This window comes from Solanum pennellii, chromosome 12, assembly GCF_001406875.1.
Source record: "Solanum pennellii chromosome 12, SPENNV200".
NCBI lineage: Eukaryota > Viridiplantae > Streptophyta > Magnoliopsida > Solanales > Solanaceae > Solanum > Solanum pennellii.
In genome coordinates this window covers 17538314-17555056 of record NC_028648.1, presented here as the reverse complement: position 1 = coordinate 17555056, position 16743 = coordinate 17538314, and the positions used below count along the sequence as shown (strand labels likewise).

At 36.7% G+C, this 16743-nt stretch overlaps 1 protein-coding gene and 1 long non-coding RNA gene across 3 annotated transcripts in view; both read left to right on the top strand.

Annotated features, from left to right (window-relative positions):
- Window positions 1-4591, top strand: part of LOC107007041 (serine/threonine-protein kinase STN7, chloroplastic) — a 13693-nt gene extending 9102 nt beyond the window's left edge. Inside the window, exons 6-9 of one of the 2 annotated variants that reach the window (XM_015205514.2) lie at window positions 1276-1369; window positions 1457-1513; window positions 3723-4136; window positions 4239-4591. In XM_015205514.2, coding sequence (XP_015061000.1) covers window positions 1276-1369; window positions 1457-1513; window positions 3723-4136; window positions 4239-4400 — 727 coding nt within the window. In that variant the 3' untranslated portion in view covers window positions 4401-4591. The remainder of the gene's footprint in view (window positions 1-1275; window positions 1370-1456; window positions 1514-3722; window positions 4137-4238) is intronic. The other variant, XM_027913401.1, reaches the window with a different exon arrangement.
- A 9697-nt stretch (window positions 4592-14288) lies between these two features.
- LOC114075169 lies at window positions 14289-16520 on the top strand. Its single transcript, XR_003575571.1, has 2 exons — window positions 14289-14606; window positions 15652-16520. It is a non-coding gene; the product is annotated as an uncharacterized LOC114075169 (long non-coding RNA).
- Window positions 16521-16743: the final 223 nt, after the last annotated feature.

Genomic DNA, 16743 nt, shown 5'->3' with positions numbered 1-16743 from the left:
GGGGGGGGGGGGGGGGAAGTAGGAGTGGGAACTGGAGATAGAGATAGATGGAGGATTGTCCCAGCCTGTATTTGGTGGACTGTTTGGAAAGAAAGAAATGCTAGATGTTTTGAGAGCAAGAATTGTGATCTCCAAAAGATCAAACTAAATTGTATCAGGCTTTTTTATTTCTGGTGCAAGCAAATGTATTTAGAGGACACTGAATCCATTATAGATATCCTAGGTTCTTGTTAGGATTCAGATTCAGTTTTCTTGCTTTTTAACAAACTGTAAATATGGTTTTGTGCAACCCAAGCACTGGTTTCAATGAATATACACAATGTTACGTTCTCAAAAAAAAAAGTGGCATTATATAATTTTCAGCTCATAAGGATGGCTTCATATCAGTCTTTTCTGTTATTCATTTCAAAAACATCTCCAATCAAATTAAATAAACATGCATTTTCCATCCGTGTTATTGTCAGGGTAATGTATATTCTAACCTCAACATCTCAATCTGTGTTTGTTGTTGCTTTAATGGATTAATGAAGTATGATGCCAATTTGCTCATCGAATCACATCCATTTTTTCACTTTACGTATTTTCTGAAGTCAATTTTTTTTGTTAATCACCCCTTTATTATTTATAACCAGATGTCCTCAAATCTCCCAAATGAACCATCAGTGCTAACCTTATAAGTTCGTTCTTTGACGACTACCAGTAAAATCAACTTCATATTTGCGCGTTTTAGAAGTGTTCTTTTTCTATATGTTCAAGCTGACAAACTGAAAATTATATGCCTAAATAGAAAAAAATTGCGGGTCCTAACAGAGTAACCTCTCTCTGAAATTGAGTGATGAAATATCAGGATTGTCCAATTTAATGGGTATGTTATGTACCATAATGAATGAGTACTTTCCCGCACATACGAAAGAACATTAGATGACTTTGAGATTGGATTTATGGCATGTTTCTGCTTGTTAGTTTTAATTATATTAGCTTAATTTACACGTGGAAGAGATGCACAGAGTATGAATGATCATCCAAAGGGTCAATTTGTGTTGTTATACTAATCTGACTGTATATTGACTATTGAGATTGGTATGATCTCAAAAGTTAATCTCTGTACCATTAAAAGGTAAAGAGAAAACAGATGCATTCTGTGTTACTGATCATCTGTGTTTTGGAAGACTTTCAGGTAATACCATTTATAACTTGGTATGTTTGCATGTGTGGATCTGTCACTTAGAGATTTGGTTTACTTGTTTTTCTAATTGTGTGTCTTTTCCGGTCAAGATACGCTGCACCAGAGCAATACATTATGAGCACACAAACCCCTTCCGCACCGTCTGCTCCAGTTGCAACTGCACTGTCCCCAGTACTATGGCAGGTTTGGTAACCTGTTACACACTTTTGGCTCATTACCTCCTTTTTTTTTTTGTAAAATTAACTCCTTGTTATGCTAATTTGTTAACAGCTGAATCTCCCAGATCGATTTGACATCTACAGTGTCGGTCTCATATTCCTGCAAATGGTTAGATTCAAATCAAAAGCTACTTAGTATTTACTATTAATATTTCTTGGACAAAATTAAGCTCTTCGGGAGAATCTAGACATTTGAGTCTGGAATTAAAAGGATTTCAAGGAAGTGATTGTCAGTTTCTTTTAATTTTTCTTATTTTAAGGTAGAGAATATCAATTCCCCTGAGTACATGATTTGGTTCTCTGAATCAATAAAGAACTAGTCAACTAGGATTCTTGAACTTTAAGCAAAAAACAATGATATGGAAAAACTGATATATCTCGTGATGTAGAACATGTAATCAAGAGTTTCTAAAACGTGGTTAAAGATGAGATTCTGAACTATGAAATGACTACTCACTTGTTCTAAAAGAAGCAACGACTTCAAAACAAGTTAACATATGATGATTTTGGATGGGGAACATGTGTTCTTGAATGATCAAATGATTTGTAGTTCCTAAAGTTACCGCTAATGTGGCTAGAAACCTCACACATTTTAGAACAAGATAAGGTCTATCACCACTTTGTTTGGAACCAAAAACAATGATTAAGAAAATGAAAGCGAGTATAATCTCTGTATTTCTAATTGTTGCTATCTAAAGAACTTGAACTGTGTCTTTTACAAGGCATCACAGCCCTTTATATAGGCTTAGGGTCTCTTCTTTGATGACTACATTTCTTTGATGACTACATTTGCTATTCTGATAAGGAAAGAAAATAGATAAAAGCAAGGAAATAAAATACCTATTCTACAAGGAAACAATAAAGAAATTAACATATAACAACAAAAGGAAATAAGAACAATTTTTCCCATTTTAAGAAGGAATAGTCTTTAATGTAGCTTCTTGACTTCATGGACTAGAAAAGTTTCTTGAAGTTGAAAATAAGTCCACACACTTATTCTTGGGCATGGAAGAACTTTTACTCGGCAGGTTAAGTAAGAAAAGCTCTATATAGCTTCGCGGTTTACATTAGTACATGAGGAAGAAAATGAACGATGACCTGCAAATAGTAACTTTATGGATATTAAGTAAGAAACAAAGGTCCTTTAATTAAGGGTGGCCTTTGCATGATTTATTTGAGGAAAGACTACTTATATTTTGGTTATTTTTGGGTAGGTGTAACTCTTTTGAGATTAGTGTTAATGTCGCTAATTTGAAACCCCCCACATTTTCTTGTATACACAAAGGCCCCACATTCCCCATCCTGCTCTCCTTCACTTCCATAACCGCCACCTCTTCATCCGTCACTTCCTCCACCACCACCTCCTTCTCTTTCCCCGCCTCAACTGTTGCCTCCTTCTCCACATCTCTGCCTCCTCTCTACTTCCACCTTCAATAGTAAATTCAACTTCTTCATTAGGTTGCTGCAAACAACTACTAAATTTGTCGGAACAACTTCAATAGTTATTGGAACAACTAAACAAATTCTGAGTTACTGTAACACATTCCTTCGTTGTAATTATCAAAGTTGTTGCAATTAGGCTCGGTAGTTGTTGGATTTACTGCAGAATCTCCTTGTCTGCTCCAAAAAATTGTATTTCCGAATCACCTCCACCAATCTTCATACAACAAAAATAAAAAAATGTTTGTAGATTAAAAAGAAGAAGAAGATGAAGAAGAAAAAGAGAGAAGAAAGGGAATTCAAAAAACTGCATTTTTCAACATGAAAAGTGAGCATGTATACATTATTTTAAAAACTTGGATAGATAATATTTTAACCTCTGTTTTGGAATTATAAATTATTTCTTTTCGAATTTTAATATTTCTATTCAGGCTCATATTAACTTAATCGTGGCTGAGCTGGTCAAGATCACCTTTTTGTTCAAGACTTGAGAGGTTCCTTAAATTAAATATACTCTAGAATCATGTTTAAAAGAACTTGTTGGTTTCCTTTCTCTTTTTCTTTAGCTCATATAACCAAGATCTGGATTCGCTATAACTTTAAACAAATTGCCCAGTAGATGTGATCTTACCTCTTCCAATAGCCCCCCCCCCCTCCCCCCCTTCCTCCTTAATGGGCTTTTCTGGTGCAAATACGGATTAGTCAAGGCAGTTGGTTTGCACATACCAATGCTTAAATCAATAAAACTAAAATAGAATTGGATATTGCATGTACAAGATTTTAAAATTTACTATGTATTGCAGTCAGAAATAGGTTAAATGCTGATATTTCTGTCTTGTAGTGTTTTCTGAAGAATTTATATGTTTGTTCCATGATAGGCATTCCCAGGATTACGCAGTGACAACAGTCTCATTCAATTCAACCGACAACTGAAGAGATGCGACTATGATTTAGTTTCGTGGAGACAGAGTGTAGAGCCTCGGGCTGGCCCTGAACTTAGGAAAGGCTTCGAGTTGTTAGATTTGGATGGTGGAATAGGGTGGGAGCTATTAACATCTATGGTACGTTTCAAAGCACGCCAAAGAATTAGTGCAAAGACAGCTTTAGCTCATCCATACTTTGATAGAGAAGGTCTTCTAGCCCTGTCCTTCATTCAGAACCTAAAGCTGCAATTCTTGCGGGCAACACAACAAGACTATAGTGAAGCTGCAAACTGGGTTGTTCAACTAATGGCAAAATCAGGAACAGAACAAGATGGGGGCTTCACGGAAGCACAACTTCAGCAGCTTAGGGTATGTATTCTCATGGCATTACGACATTGTTACTAATGTTGGTTATTAAATGTCAAATTTCCTCAATACGCTTTGTTTTGTTTTTCCATTTCTGATTTACAGGAAATAGAGCCTAAGAAGAAGTCAAATGCGCAGAGGAATGCTCTTGCATCAGCTCTTCGACTTCAAAGGAAAATTATAAAAACCCTGAATGAGAGTATGGATGATCTTAGCAATAAACGGAAAAGCTTATGGTGGAGCCGATGGATTCCAAGAGAGGAATGAAATTAGTAAATGTGTACAAAAATAGCTTTAGTACTTTGTTTCATAGGAAGCTTACTTACTAGTTTTCATTCTTATTTGACAATGTAAGCCAATTTTTAACATAGATTATTATATGTAAAAAGTGAAAATATCTTATACCAATATGTACCGTTGTTTATTATTCTATACAAAGGTATGGAGTTAACAGTTGATTCTATGTAGCCTGCTAATCTTGACAGAAAACCAGAGGAGAACATTTTATAATGACTACTTTTACATATAGCAAATAAAAATCATATTTGTATGTTATAACTATACTTTGCATAATCGCGCTCCATAACAAACATAAATATATATATTTAGCTACAAATATACGAAAAAAGAAGCGGTATAATCCGTTATACATATACAAAGAAATCAATTGTATAATTCGCTATATATATACAAAAGAAAGCAGTTTTATACAAAAGATCAATTGTATAATTTGTGTACGTATAAAACGAGAAAGAGAGAAAAACAAAAGAAAATTGGACAAGGGAGTATTTGTATAGTATAATTATAAGTGTATATGACGAAAATATATGTATTTGCATGTACATATACAATTTTCTCTCGCTTTATACAAACAGAAACACAATTTACATAATTTTTTTCTATTTGTATAAGTGAGAGAGGCGAGGGTTGCGAGCGAAAATTGGGAGAAGGAAGAGAGGGGAACGAAAATATATATGTATATACAATTTCCTCTCGCTTTATTCAAACACAAACGCATTTTACACATTTGTGTTTGTATAAAAGCGAGTGAGGCGAACGAGACAGCCACCAAACGAGAGTAGCGAGCGAGATTCCACCAGGGAGAGGCGAAAAATAGCAATAATTTGATATAAGATATAATTAAATTAAAATACATTTATAACATTTAATTTAAATTAGTAATTTAATATTATATACAATTTTCCCTTTTATAAATGTAACATCATTTGTTTCAGCCCACCTTAGTGCTTCTACAGAAACATGAAAAATGTTGAACAGTAGAAGCATTAATACTGGTGGAATAATAATATTTTTTATTAAGAAAAACATATATACAATAAGCAAAACCACTTGAAAATAATAAAAAAGAAAAGTCAATTTAGAATTAAAAATAGTCTTACTTTGTTTGACTTTCTTTTTTGTGTAATTTTTTTTTATTTGAAAACAATATACCATAAACGTCTCATTGATTTTGTTCAACTGAGATAAAGCCATACGAGTTGTGATCGGTTGGTTGGAGTTCGAGTTTAAGAGAGTTGAGAAAACTCAAAGTCCTCATATACCAAATTTGCCAGTGTGAATAAAGGATTATACTTTTTATATCTTTTAAATGATTCTTTATTACTTTTAAGCATAACTTATTGGATCTACTTCTTTGAGGATGTCATATACTCCGACAAGGTATATGATAGTTCTTGCAGTATGGGCAAGACATTGTATCATCACATAACTCATAGTGATGGTTGCCGGTTAGATAATCACCCAAATAAGAGTAAAAGAGTATTAATATATTTTAAAATACATTGAGTTATTATCTATTGCTTTAAAAACTATTTTTTAAACTACATCTTTCTTATTGCTTTGAGTATTCTTGAGTTGAGTTGAGATAAAGTGAGTCTGTTGTTCTTTTTTAATCATTTGAAGCTCATGTTTGTGCTTTAGAGTCCCCCTCGCATGCTCATACATTTCATGTATTGATGCCATTTGACCTGCACATTTTGATGATGCAGATATAGGTAACCAGAGTCATCAACAAGCGCTCTGTTGATACTACTTGCAGTTTCAGAGTTTCTTTGTGAGCCTCCTTGTCTCAGAGGGTTGCACATTTACTTTCAATCATATTAGGATGTTGTGGGTCTTGTCCCGACTTCTATCTTAATTGTTAGAGGCTTCCTAGAGAATTGTTTTTTGAGTAGTCTCTTTCATTTCCAATTGTTAATGTTCAAGACTTGAGTTGTGTTCTTATGACTAGTTGAATAGTTTAAATATTCTTAGTTACGTATTTGAGACATTTCAGTTTAATCTTTGCATTTGAGTTTCTATATTGTTGATTAAGTCTTCCCTAGATATTGAGTAAGGCCACAGGTTCGCTTGCGACCAGTAATGATTCTCGAGTCGTCCATGTCTAGGGTGTAGGCTCGGAGCGTGACACATCGTTAAAAAACTTACCAAGAAAAATCAATTGAAATAAAACCATAGTTAACGAAAAGAGTATAACACATATTTTTTCTCCTCACGATAGATGAATCCCAATCTGATATCACAACTTCTCAAATATTGATGTTGATAATACATAGTGAATACATTTACAAGATTATCACTTGAACGAGTCTTTCAAATGTCTATCTCACCATTTTATTGAAGATCGTGTGTTAAAAAATTATTTTGGTGAAATATGATTTGTCAGGATTCCTTTTATTGTACCCTCCCTACAATCGAGTTATATAATATTTCGTATATGTTGGCTAGAATATCTCTTTCCAAAGGAAAATCACATATTTTCTGAATATGATAGGTCTCGGTTCCAATCAAACACACTTTTCACTTACTTCATAATCAATATTATACTTTGTATTATTTGAAGATGTGGGTACTAGTGTTTGATTCGTTGAATGTCAAGATATTGTTATAGTTCCACATGTAAAAAAATATCCAATTACGATCCATCTTTATGCGGATCAAATAACTAATGGTCATTTACATAATCAAATAGTTTCTTGCTCTAAAATTGATCATTTCAAATTTATTGAAGCTCATCTTTTCTACTCAAAGAAAATCACTCGTCTTCTATGTGTTGAGTTACTTTAATTCTTAGTTTCTTGGTTTAACTTGAATAATAATATGACAATCCCTTCTCATATTTTTTGTGATATAGATCAAATAATCTTCTAGCATTTGCATAACCAACAATCTGTAAGTGTATCAATTACACTAATACATGATATTTTTAAATCATTTTAATGAGATTAAAAAAATTCTTTCTGTATGTTAAGAAGTCTCATCATCATTAGGTACTCAATGGAATTGCTTTAAAACCTTTTAAATCCTTCAAGTATTTTCATATAACAATCATCGTCTAGTTTTACATAGTAATCATTCGTTATAGATATTCATGTATTTCATCTATTGCTAGACTGAAACAAGTTTCATTGCATTTGACAATATCAAGATTTTTGAGAAAACCCTTTATACCTTGAGCAAAAAACACACTTTATATCTTATGGTTAAATATTCACACAATAATTTATTTGTACCACACTTACATTATATCTTGATCTATAAACTATAAGTTTGAAAAATCACTTTTCTAAAAGAAACAAACTATATAGGAACTTTCATTTGACTGTACATTGCAAGGTACGTTTAAACTTTGCTATATGGATCTTATGATGCATTATGACAGGGTACATGATGGAATGGTCAAAAGAAATCATTATGATCTGCTAACTGGATTTGTCGTTGAAGCTACTGCATTTTTCATTTGGGGCCTGTTCCTTGTCCCCGCAACTTTTTCATTCGTGACATGCTCTTAGTAAAATTGAAGGAATATTGATTGTATTAAAGTGTTAACCTAATAAGGGAATACATGGGAGATATATATAGGAGATATAGGAAGGAGTACTAATCCTAATAGGACTAGGATTAGTACACAGAAAATACTAATATTACTTAATACTATCTGTTATTATCCCCCCTCAAGCTGAGCTGAGCGGAAGCGAACGGAAGCTTGGAACTGAGGTAATCGTGCTGTCGGCTCGGGAGAGGCTTGGTGAGAATATCAGCCGGTTGTTCTTCAGTGGGTACATACTGCACAGTCATGGTGCCGGCCTGAACTTCATCGCGAACAAAGAGACAATCGGTATCAACATGCTTCATTCTGGTGTGTAGGACGGAATTCTTGGCCACACAGATGGTTGATTTGTTGTCACAATAGAGAGCAGGAACAGTGTGAGTGGCGCGGAGTTCGCGAAGAATATATGTGACCCACATGGTCTCAGCAGCAAGAAGAGCAAGGGCGCGGTATTCAGCTTCAGTCGAGGACCGAGAGACCTTGGGTTGTTTTTTTGTACACCAGGAGATCAGGTTCGGCCCCAAAAAAACGAGAAACCCCGATGTAGATTTTCTGTCATTTTTATCATTCGCCCAATCTGAATCTGAGAAACCCCGAAGCTCCAAGTCCCCGGGTCGAATGAGTAAACCACGACCAAGAGTGCCAAAAATGTACCTGAGAATGCGTTTTAGACAATGGTAATCATGTTCACTTGGTTGATGCATGCGCTGAGCAACTCGGTTGACAGCAAACTGGATGTCAGGACGGGTAATGGCCAGATACTGTAGAGCCCCAATGAGGCTGCGGAAGTGGGTGATATCGGCAAAGGGGGTGTCGGCTCCATTCGTAGACGAAGAGACTGCCATCGGTGTTGGTTGACTGGTGCATTTTTCCAGTCCAGCTTTCTGCAACAGATCTCGAGCATATTTTGACTGATGAAGAAACAAGCCGCTGCCTGTCCGAGAAACCTCCATTCCCAGAAAATAATGTAACGGGCCAAGGTCCTTCATTTTGAAGGTAGTATGCATAGCTCGAGTGACATCCTGAATGAGAGCTGCAGTAGAGCCTGTAATAATGATATCATCTACATAGACAAGAAGAATGACTGTACCGTGTGCTGAATGTCGAGTAAACAGACTCGTGTCGTGTACGCAACACGTGAAGCCGAGTCCCTGGAGGAACGTTTTCAGACGTGTGTACCAAGCACGGGGGGCTTGCTTGAGCCCATACAGAGACTTCTGGAGTTTGCAAACATGTTGAGGGAAGCGGGGATCAACATAGCCCGGTGGTTGCGTCATGTAGATAGTTTCATCAAGCATGCCATGAAGAAAAGCATTGGAAACATCCAACTGATTGATGAGCCAATTGTTGCGCACGGCGAGTGACAGTACCAGGCGAATGGTTTCCTGCCGAATAACAGGACTGAATGTCTCGGAGTAATCAAGCCCATACTCCTGATTGTAGCCTTTAGCAACCAAACGAGCCTTGTACCTGGAAATACTGCCATCCGCATTGTGTTTAATTTTGTACACCCATTTACAGCCCACTGGGTGCCGCCCATGGGGCTTAGGTACAAGAACCCAAGTTTTCTGATCAGTCAAAGCCTTAAACTCGTCATCCATAGCATGACGCCAATAAGCATTTTTTGAGGCAACAGAGTAGGTTGTTGGTTCACTATCGGGAAGGGGTGTATTTGGTAGTATGGTAGCCTGAAAGGTTTTGGGTTTAAAGATACCGGCTTTGCCACGGGTTAACATGGGATGAGTATTGGGGGGTGGCACGGGCGGTGGTGATTCGGGGGTGGCCGGGAAGGACCCAAAACGGATCGGGCTGGAGATGTTGTGGGTATGGGGTGGTTCGGGTTGGTTGTGAGTGTGGGTGGTGGTTGCGGGTGTATTGTGGGTGACGGTCGAAGGGGTGATGAGGGGTGGTTGGGTAGTGGGTGGAGGTGTGGGGGAAGGTGGTGAGGGACCCTGTGAGTATGTTGGAAAAAGGGGAAGGACGCCAATGAATGATGTATTTGTGGAGGAGGAAATAGACTCGTAGGGAAACTCATTTTCGACAAATTTGACATGACGAGATATGTAGACTTTATGAGTTTGTGGGTCAAGACAGCGATAACCCTTGGAGGTAGGATGATAGCCCAAAAAAATACAAGGACGGGATCGGGGTTGTAATTTGTGAGTAATATGAGGGTGTAGCCAGGGTAGGCAAGACACCCAAAGACGCGGAGGTTGGTAAAATAACAGATAGTATTAAATAATAGTATTAAATAATATTAGTATTTACTGTCTACTAATCCTAGTCCTATTAGGATTAGTACTCCTTAATCCTAGTCCTATTAGGATTAGTACTCCTTCCTATATCTCCTATATATATCTCCCATGTATTCCCTTATTAGGTTAACACTTTAATACAATCAATATTCCTTCATGGTATCAGGAGCCAGAAAACCTAGATCTTCTTTTCTCTAGGGTTTTTCTCTCTTTAGGGCACCGATCGGTCCCTCTCTTCTCTTGGGCGGCGGCAGCCATGACAACCGAGGTGGATCCTCTCGATTCACTTCCTTCTGGCGTTAAGCTCCTTCTCAGGCATCTTCATGCCCTGATTCCCGAAAAATTATCAGACATAAATTACCCTACATGGAAAATCACCGTTCTTACAGCCCTAGAGGCCAATTACCTTCTCAAATACGTCCATGGAAGCACAGAACCTCCGCCGGCAGTCATCACCGCCACGGACAAATCAGAAAAAACCAAACCGGCCTATGCCGCCTGGAAAGCCGTGGATGGCCAGATCCGATCATGTTTGATTGCGGTCATCTCTCCCACGGTTCAGAAACACGTCCGATCCTACACAACTGCTTCAGCCCTGTGGACGGCCCTCGAAACACGCTATGCATCAATTTCCCACTCTCATATTTTTCAATTGCGTGATGGTCTCCACACAATTACCAAAGGCACGAAAACTATGGCGGAGTATTTAGACGAGGTCTCCACCATCATCACAGCCCTCAACACCGTGAACGAAATCATTCCCGAAAAAGATCTCGTCATGTGCGTCGTTCGGGGGCTCCCATCAGCTTACTCCTCCATTAAACAGGCGGTTCGCATCAGTCCAACGCCCGTTGACCTGGATACTCTCTCCTCGTGGCTAAAAAGTGAAGAAATCAACGTGGATCTGGAGAGCAAACTTCTTCTCCGAGAAGCCGCTGTTATGGAGCCGGCCACCGCCCTCACCGCAAGCCAGAACTATCGCGGGGGGCGTGGTGGCGGCCGGCAGGGGAGCCGCGGCGGCTACGGCAGAAACAGCGGAGGCCGCGGGCGCGGCGGTCGGCAGGGCAGTCGTCCGCCGTACGACGGTCAGCAGCACGGCAGCAACAACAGCCTGCACTCCTTCGGCAGCGGCGGGCAGTCATCTTCCAGCGGCGGGCAGGGCACTTACGAGCGGGATCGTCCAACTTGTCAAATCTGTCAGAAAACAGGACACACCGCTGTTCGTTGCTGGTTTCGGTATGAGGAGAGCCGAAATAGTGATAACCGTGCCAATTATGCATCTCAAGCCGGCCCTTCCTCTGAATGGCTGTTGGATACTGGGGCCAACATGCACGTTACTTCTGATCTATCCAAGCTTAACGCTCCAAATCCATATCATGGCTCCAATGGTATTACTGTTGGCAACGGTGAGTCCCTTAATATTTCTCACACTGGCACGGGTACCATTAAAACCCCCACCGCTATCTTTCACCTAGGTAACCTTACCCACGTCCCTTCTATTAAAACCAATCTCCTTTCAGTTCACCAATTCACAAAAGACAATAATTGCTCACTCTTGTTCACCTCTAATGATTTTCAGATCCTAGACAATACTACCAAGAGGGTGATTTTTCAGGGCCCCTGTGAGCATGGTCTGTACGTTCTTCCTGGCACAAGTTCGTCTGCCCACCCAGTTTCAGAAAGCGTTCCTGTGGCTCCGGTGGCTCTTTCGGCTGATGGCCACAGTCTGTTGTGGCACAGTCGTCTGGGTCACCCGTCTACTCAAATAATAAATTCTTTAATGTCTCAATTAGGTTTTTCTTCCATTCATGTAAACAATTGTGACTCCTGTTCAATTGCTAAATCTCATAAATTACATTTTACTTTATCTGAGAAGCGTATAACTGCACCTTTTCAACTTATTCATTCTGACCTATGGGGTCCTACTGCTGTTCCTTCATTTGCTGGTTTTCGCTATTATATTTGTTTTGTGGATGATTTTACAAAATGCACTTGGTTGTACCCACTAAAACACAAATCACAGACATACACCACCTTTGTCACTTTTGAAAAAATGGTCAAAACACAACTCAATTCTCATGTTAAACTTTTTCGAAGTGACAATCGAAAGGAATATGTCAATAACATCTTTGGCCAGTTTCTGCAATCCCTGGGAATTATACATCAAAAATGCCCTTGTCCCTGCTATCTCAACTTATCCATATCAGAATTTAGCAATTTGGGAAGTCTGGTATCCAAGAGTCTGTAAATCTTTGTTAAATAGTTGTAATTATGTATGGTGAAGGATCAAATGAACAAAGCAGTTCATAAAATACTGAATCAAAAGAATATTTATGACCCTATGACTGGATTTGTGGCTGAAGCTGCTGACAGTGGCCTGCTGTTGAAATTCCTTTGTCTATGGAATATCATAACTATTTATCCATATCAAAAGTTAGCAAATTAGGAAGTCTGAGTCTGTAAATCTTTGTTAAAATGCCTTCATCTCTGGAATCTAATAGCTGATTATCTATATCAAAACATAGCTCCTTAGAAGTCTGGTGCCCAAGAGTCTGTAAATTTTGGTCAAATAGCTGTAACACTGTAGGATGAAGGTTCAAAGGAACATAATGGTTCTTTGGGTGGGGGGGTTGAAGTTAGCCTCTTCAAGTTAAAATCTGTGGAACCGAGCGAGTAACATTTTTGAGTCCTATATTCCATATTAATTGATTTTTTAAGGGTTAGTTCAACATAATTGAATTGTTCAAAATTCAAAATGAATGTTTAATATTTTTCAATATTTGTACGTTTATTTATTGAAGTTTCATATTTTTAGAAGATAAATTACACTATTTACAAAGTTATATTTATAATTTCACGAAAGACAATAATGAAATTATATCCTTGAATGTTTTTGTTATTCTATTTGTCCCTTATTACTTGTTCACTTTTGAATTATCATTAGAAAATTGCACAAGTAATTAGGGACAAAGAGAGTAATATTTATGCATTGACTCATAAATTTAGTCTCTTCGTCCCATATTAGTTGATCACTTTCATATTTGCACACATATTTGAAAATCATAAATAAGAAGATAATTTTGTCAATTTACTCTTTAAAAAACTTCTTGGGAGTTTTATGTGAACATTTTCTAAACAATTAATTATTTGTCAAAATAAATTGATTTATTCTTCTACTTCAACTTCTTAATTTATATTAGTATTTTCTTTGATTCAATTATTTATCTTACTTTTCTTTGAAGTGTATTATTAATACTATTAATCACAATAATTAATAATTTAATTTTTTCAAAACAATATATTAAATTTTTTGTTGACTCTGGAATTGAGGAGAATGTGAGCAGGTCAGGATCACTCGATGATAATTAACAACTTAAAACATTAAAAAATATATTTTAAAAATTTAATTGAGTCTCAGAATTTCATATGTCCCACATAAATTGAGATAGAAAAAATAGCACATATTTTTTGAAAAATTATATAAATAATACTTAAATCACAATCATTAACAATTCAAAATATTTGAAATCATACAAAAACTTGATTCACTCTTCTAGTTTCATATGTACCACATATATTGAGACAAATAAAATAACATTTTTGAGTCCTAGTATCTAGTAATACTTCCTTTATTCCATAAAAGTCACAACTTTTCAATAAAAATAACAAATTTTCATAAAAGTCATAATTTTAGAGCTAGCCTGTGTGTGTGTATATATATATATATATTATATATTCATTATGTTTTTTCAAATTACAAATATAACTTTGTTATGTTTCTAATTATTGACATAGCCGATTAACCGAATCAAATAAACCCAAACCGAAAAAGAAAAAAAATCAAATTAGTCCAGACTTATTTTGATTCGAACTGAATTAAACTTCTTTAAAACCCAAAATCAATAAATCCAAACTTAAAACCACAAAATAAAAATAATAAAAAAATCGAATGCACACCCCTAATTGGTCCCAATAACTGTATGCAGAAACTTCAAATTAATTTAAGTTTAAAAATAGCATAATTCTCTGCCATTCTAATTAAACCCCGTCCCCACATATAAACATCTTCTTCTGTCTCATATAGACAAAAAAAAAATTATACGTATACACATGCATTCTGTACTCTTCTATGATTTTGGGGTTTTTTGAATTTTCTGTAGTGAAACAGATCCTTTTCTCTCTCTCTACCTGTAATAGACTAGTATTCCATTTTTCTGTCTATTTGAAAATGGGGAATAACGGGGAGTCTCCGGTGGAGCCAATGAATCTCACTTCATTCAGGAGCCGGAGGAAAGCACCAACCATTTTCGGTCAACCTGATGACTTTATCAACCTCCTGTTTGGCTCTGATCCCATCCGAATTGAGAGGTTTGAATTTTTTTATTTTTATCAAAACAAATTGGGGAATTTTCCATTTTATTAATTGTTTTTGAGATGTCATTCACCTCCGTATTCCGCAATTGCTTTGATGAAAAAATATGATTTTTTTTTACCTCATTTTGGTAAAAAGTATATATTTTTTTGAATTGGGTTCATAGAAATTTTTTCTGTTATCTGATATTATGCGATTAGTACCTATATTTGGTAGCTCTGTGATTACATATGGTTTTGTGTGTCAGTTAAAATCTAATCAAGAACAACCAAGAACCTGAAATTGCTTAGATAAAATTTACCTTAGACATTTCGAATTCTCACAAATGCCATGAATTTTGACTCTAATAGAAAACAATTCAGCTCAAACTTTGTGTTGATAATTATGGTTTTTTTAGAAGGATTTTAGTGTCCCCAATCAAAAATTTGAAGAAACTAAACCTCTGAATCGATTTTTCTATTAATAACAAACCATCCTCAACCCTTCTTCCTCATAGTTTGAGCTTTCATCAATACGATTGTGTAGGAAATATCAAGGACAAGAAATTTATATTGAGACAAAGGTAAGCTTCTAGTGTAACTATACATGAATTGATTTGTTACCCTAAAATCCATATTTTTAAATCTTCTAATTCGTAGATTAGGAATTTAGGCCTTCTCCATTTTTCAATATAGATTTAACCTTAGTTGGTCAATCTAGTATTGAATTACATATGATCTTAATAGTACCTATATACAACTAAACTTGATCGACTATATATATACACCCAACATTGACCTGTTTGTACACAAAATTTTATTATCTATTTTAACTGAGAAAAAAGATGTTGGAGGGGAAAATTGCTATTCAATTATTTATTGAACGGTTGCACGCCCTGCAGAAGCGATAACGACGTCAGAGGTGTCACTGAATTATAAATACAGTGCATTGATGAATTGGGAATTTAGACTCATTTAAAGCTTGTTTTTGAATGAATTAGTGTGTTCAATGTTTATTTTGTGTGCATAATTTATGTTAATTTGTTTATGTGCAACAATGAAGGTTTAAGAACAAGGCAAGGACACTGCTATGCAAAAAGAAGTGAAAAAATTGGAAAAGCTGAAGAATGAAAGAGTTGGAGCTCGCAGAAGCCACTTGGCGACTCGCCGAGTGAGCCTCCCGTTCGCCAAACTTTCTAGCGAAGTAGCACATGAACTAACCCAACTCGGCAAGTGAAAAGCGCTTCGACGATGCGCCGAATGGAACGACGATTATGACCCAACTAGCCAAATCTTCCAGAACAATTGGATGCAGAAGTCAAGCCAAAAGGCAAGAAGAGGGTAACACTTTTGATTCAAGAAAGTGCGAAAAATTCAGCTTTCAAGAAATCTGGTGCCAGGATCAACGGACGTTACTGACGGTTCATTGTTTGATACACGGACCATAGGTGAGGTTCATGGCTAGTAGTCAGATTTTCCAAAAATTTCAAGTTCCATTACCTTGATGAAGGTTCACCAGGACGACCCGTCATTCATTCCACAAGTTGTAGATCGGTTTCGTAGGTGAGTCTTAGACTTTGAGAGATTTTGAGGTCGAAAGTGGAGGACCATGGGTGGGACCCACCACCCGTTGATTGAACCACAACCTGTGGGTGAGTCCCGTCATTTGGAGTCCAAAATCGTAGTCTCTTAACCCAATCGACAGAGGGACAGGATGGTGCATAGGTGGACCCACAGATCGTAGGTCCCCACCATCGAGTGGGTTTGTAATTATTATTTTCAGAGGCTTTTGAGTCTTTTCTAATTATTCTAAGCTAATACTATGTTGTTTTACCACCAAAAACCCTATATAAGTGTTCTAACCCTCAAATTTCCCCAATTAAATTAATATGTCGAACAACTAAAGCTGAACATGCTACATGAATTCCACAATTTGCAGCCAAAAAGTGATAGTTTTATGGTGAAGTTATCTCATTATTGAACATTTATTTAAACGAAAATTTACTAGAACATACATAACCGAGTGTTGTATGTCCACTTGACGTAAAACCTAAATCACTCAAGCGGGCCAAAAATGTTGTTTTCATTTCAGCCTCTCTTGAGACGAATGATTTGGCCTTTTTAATGCTCCTCTCCTTAGTGCTTGCTAGAGATA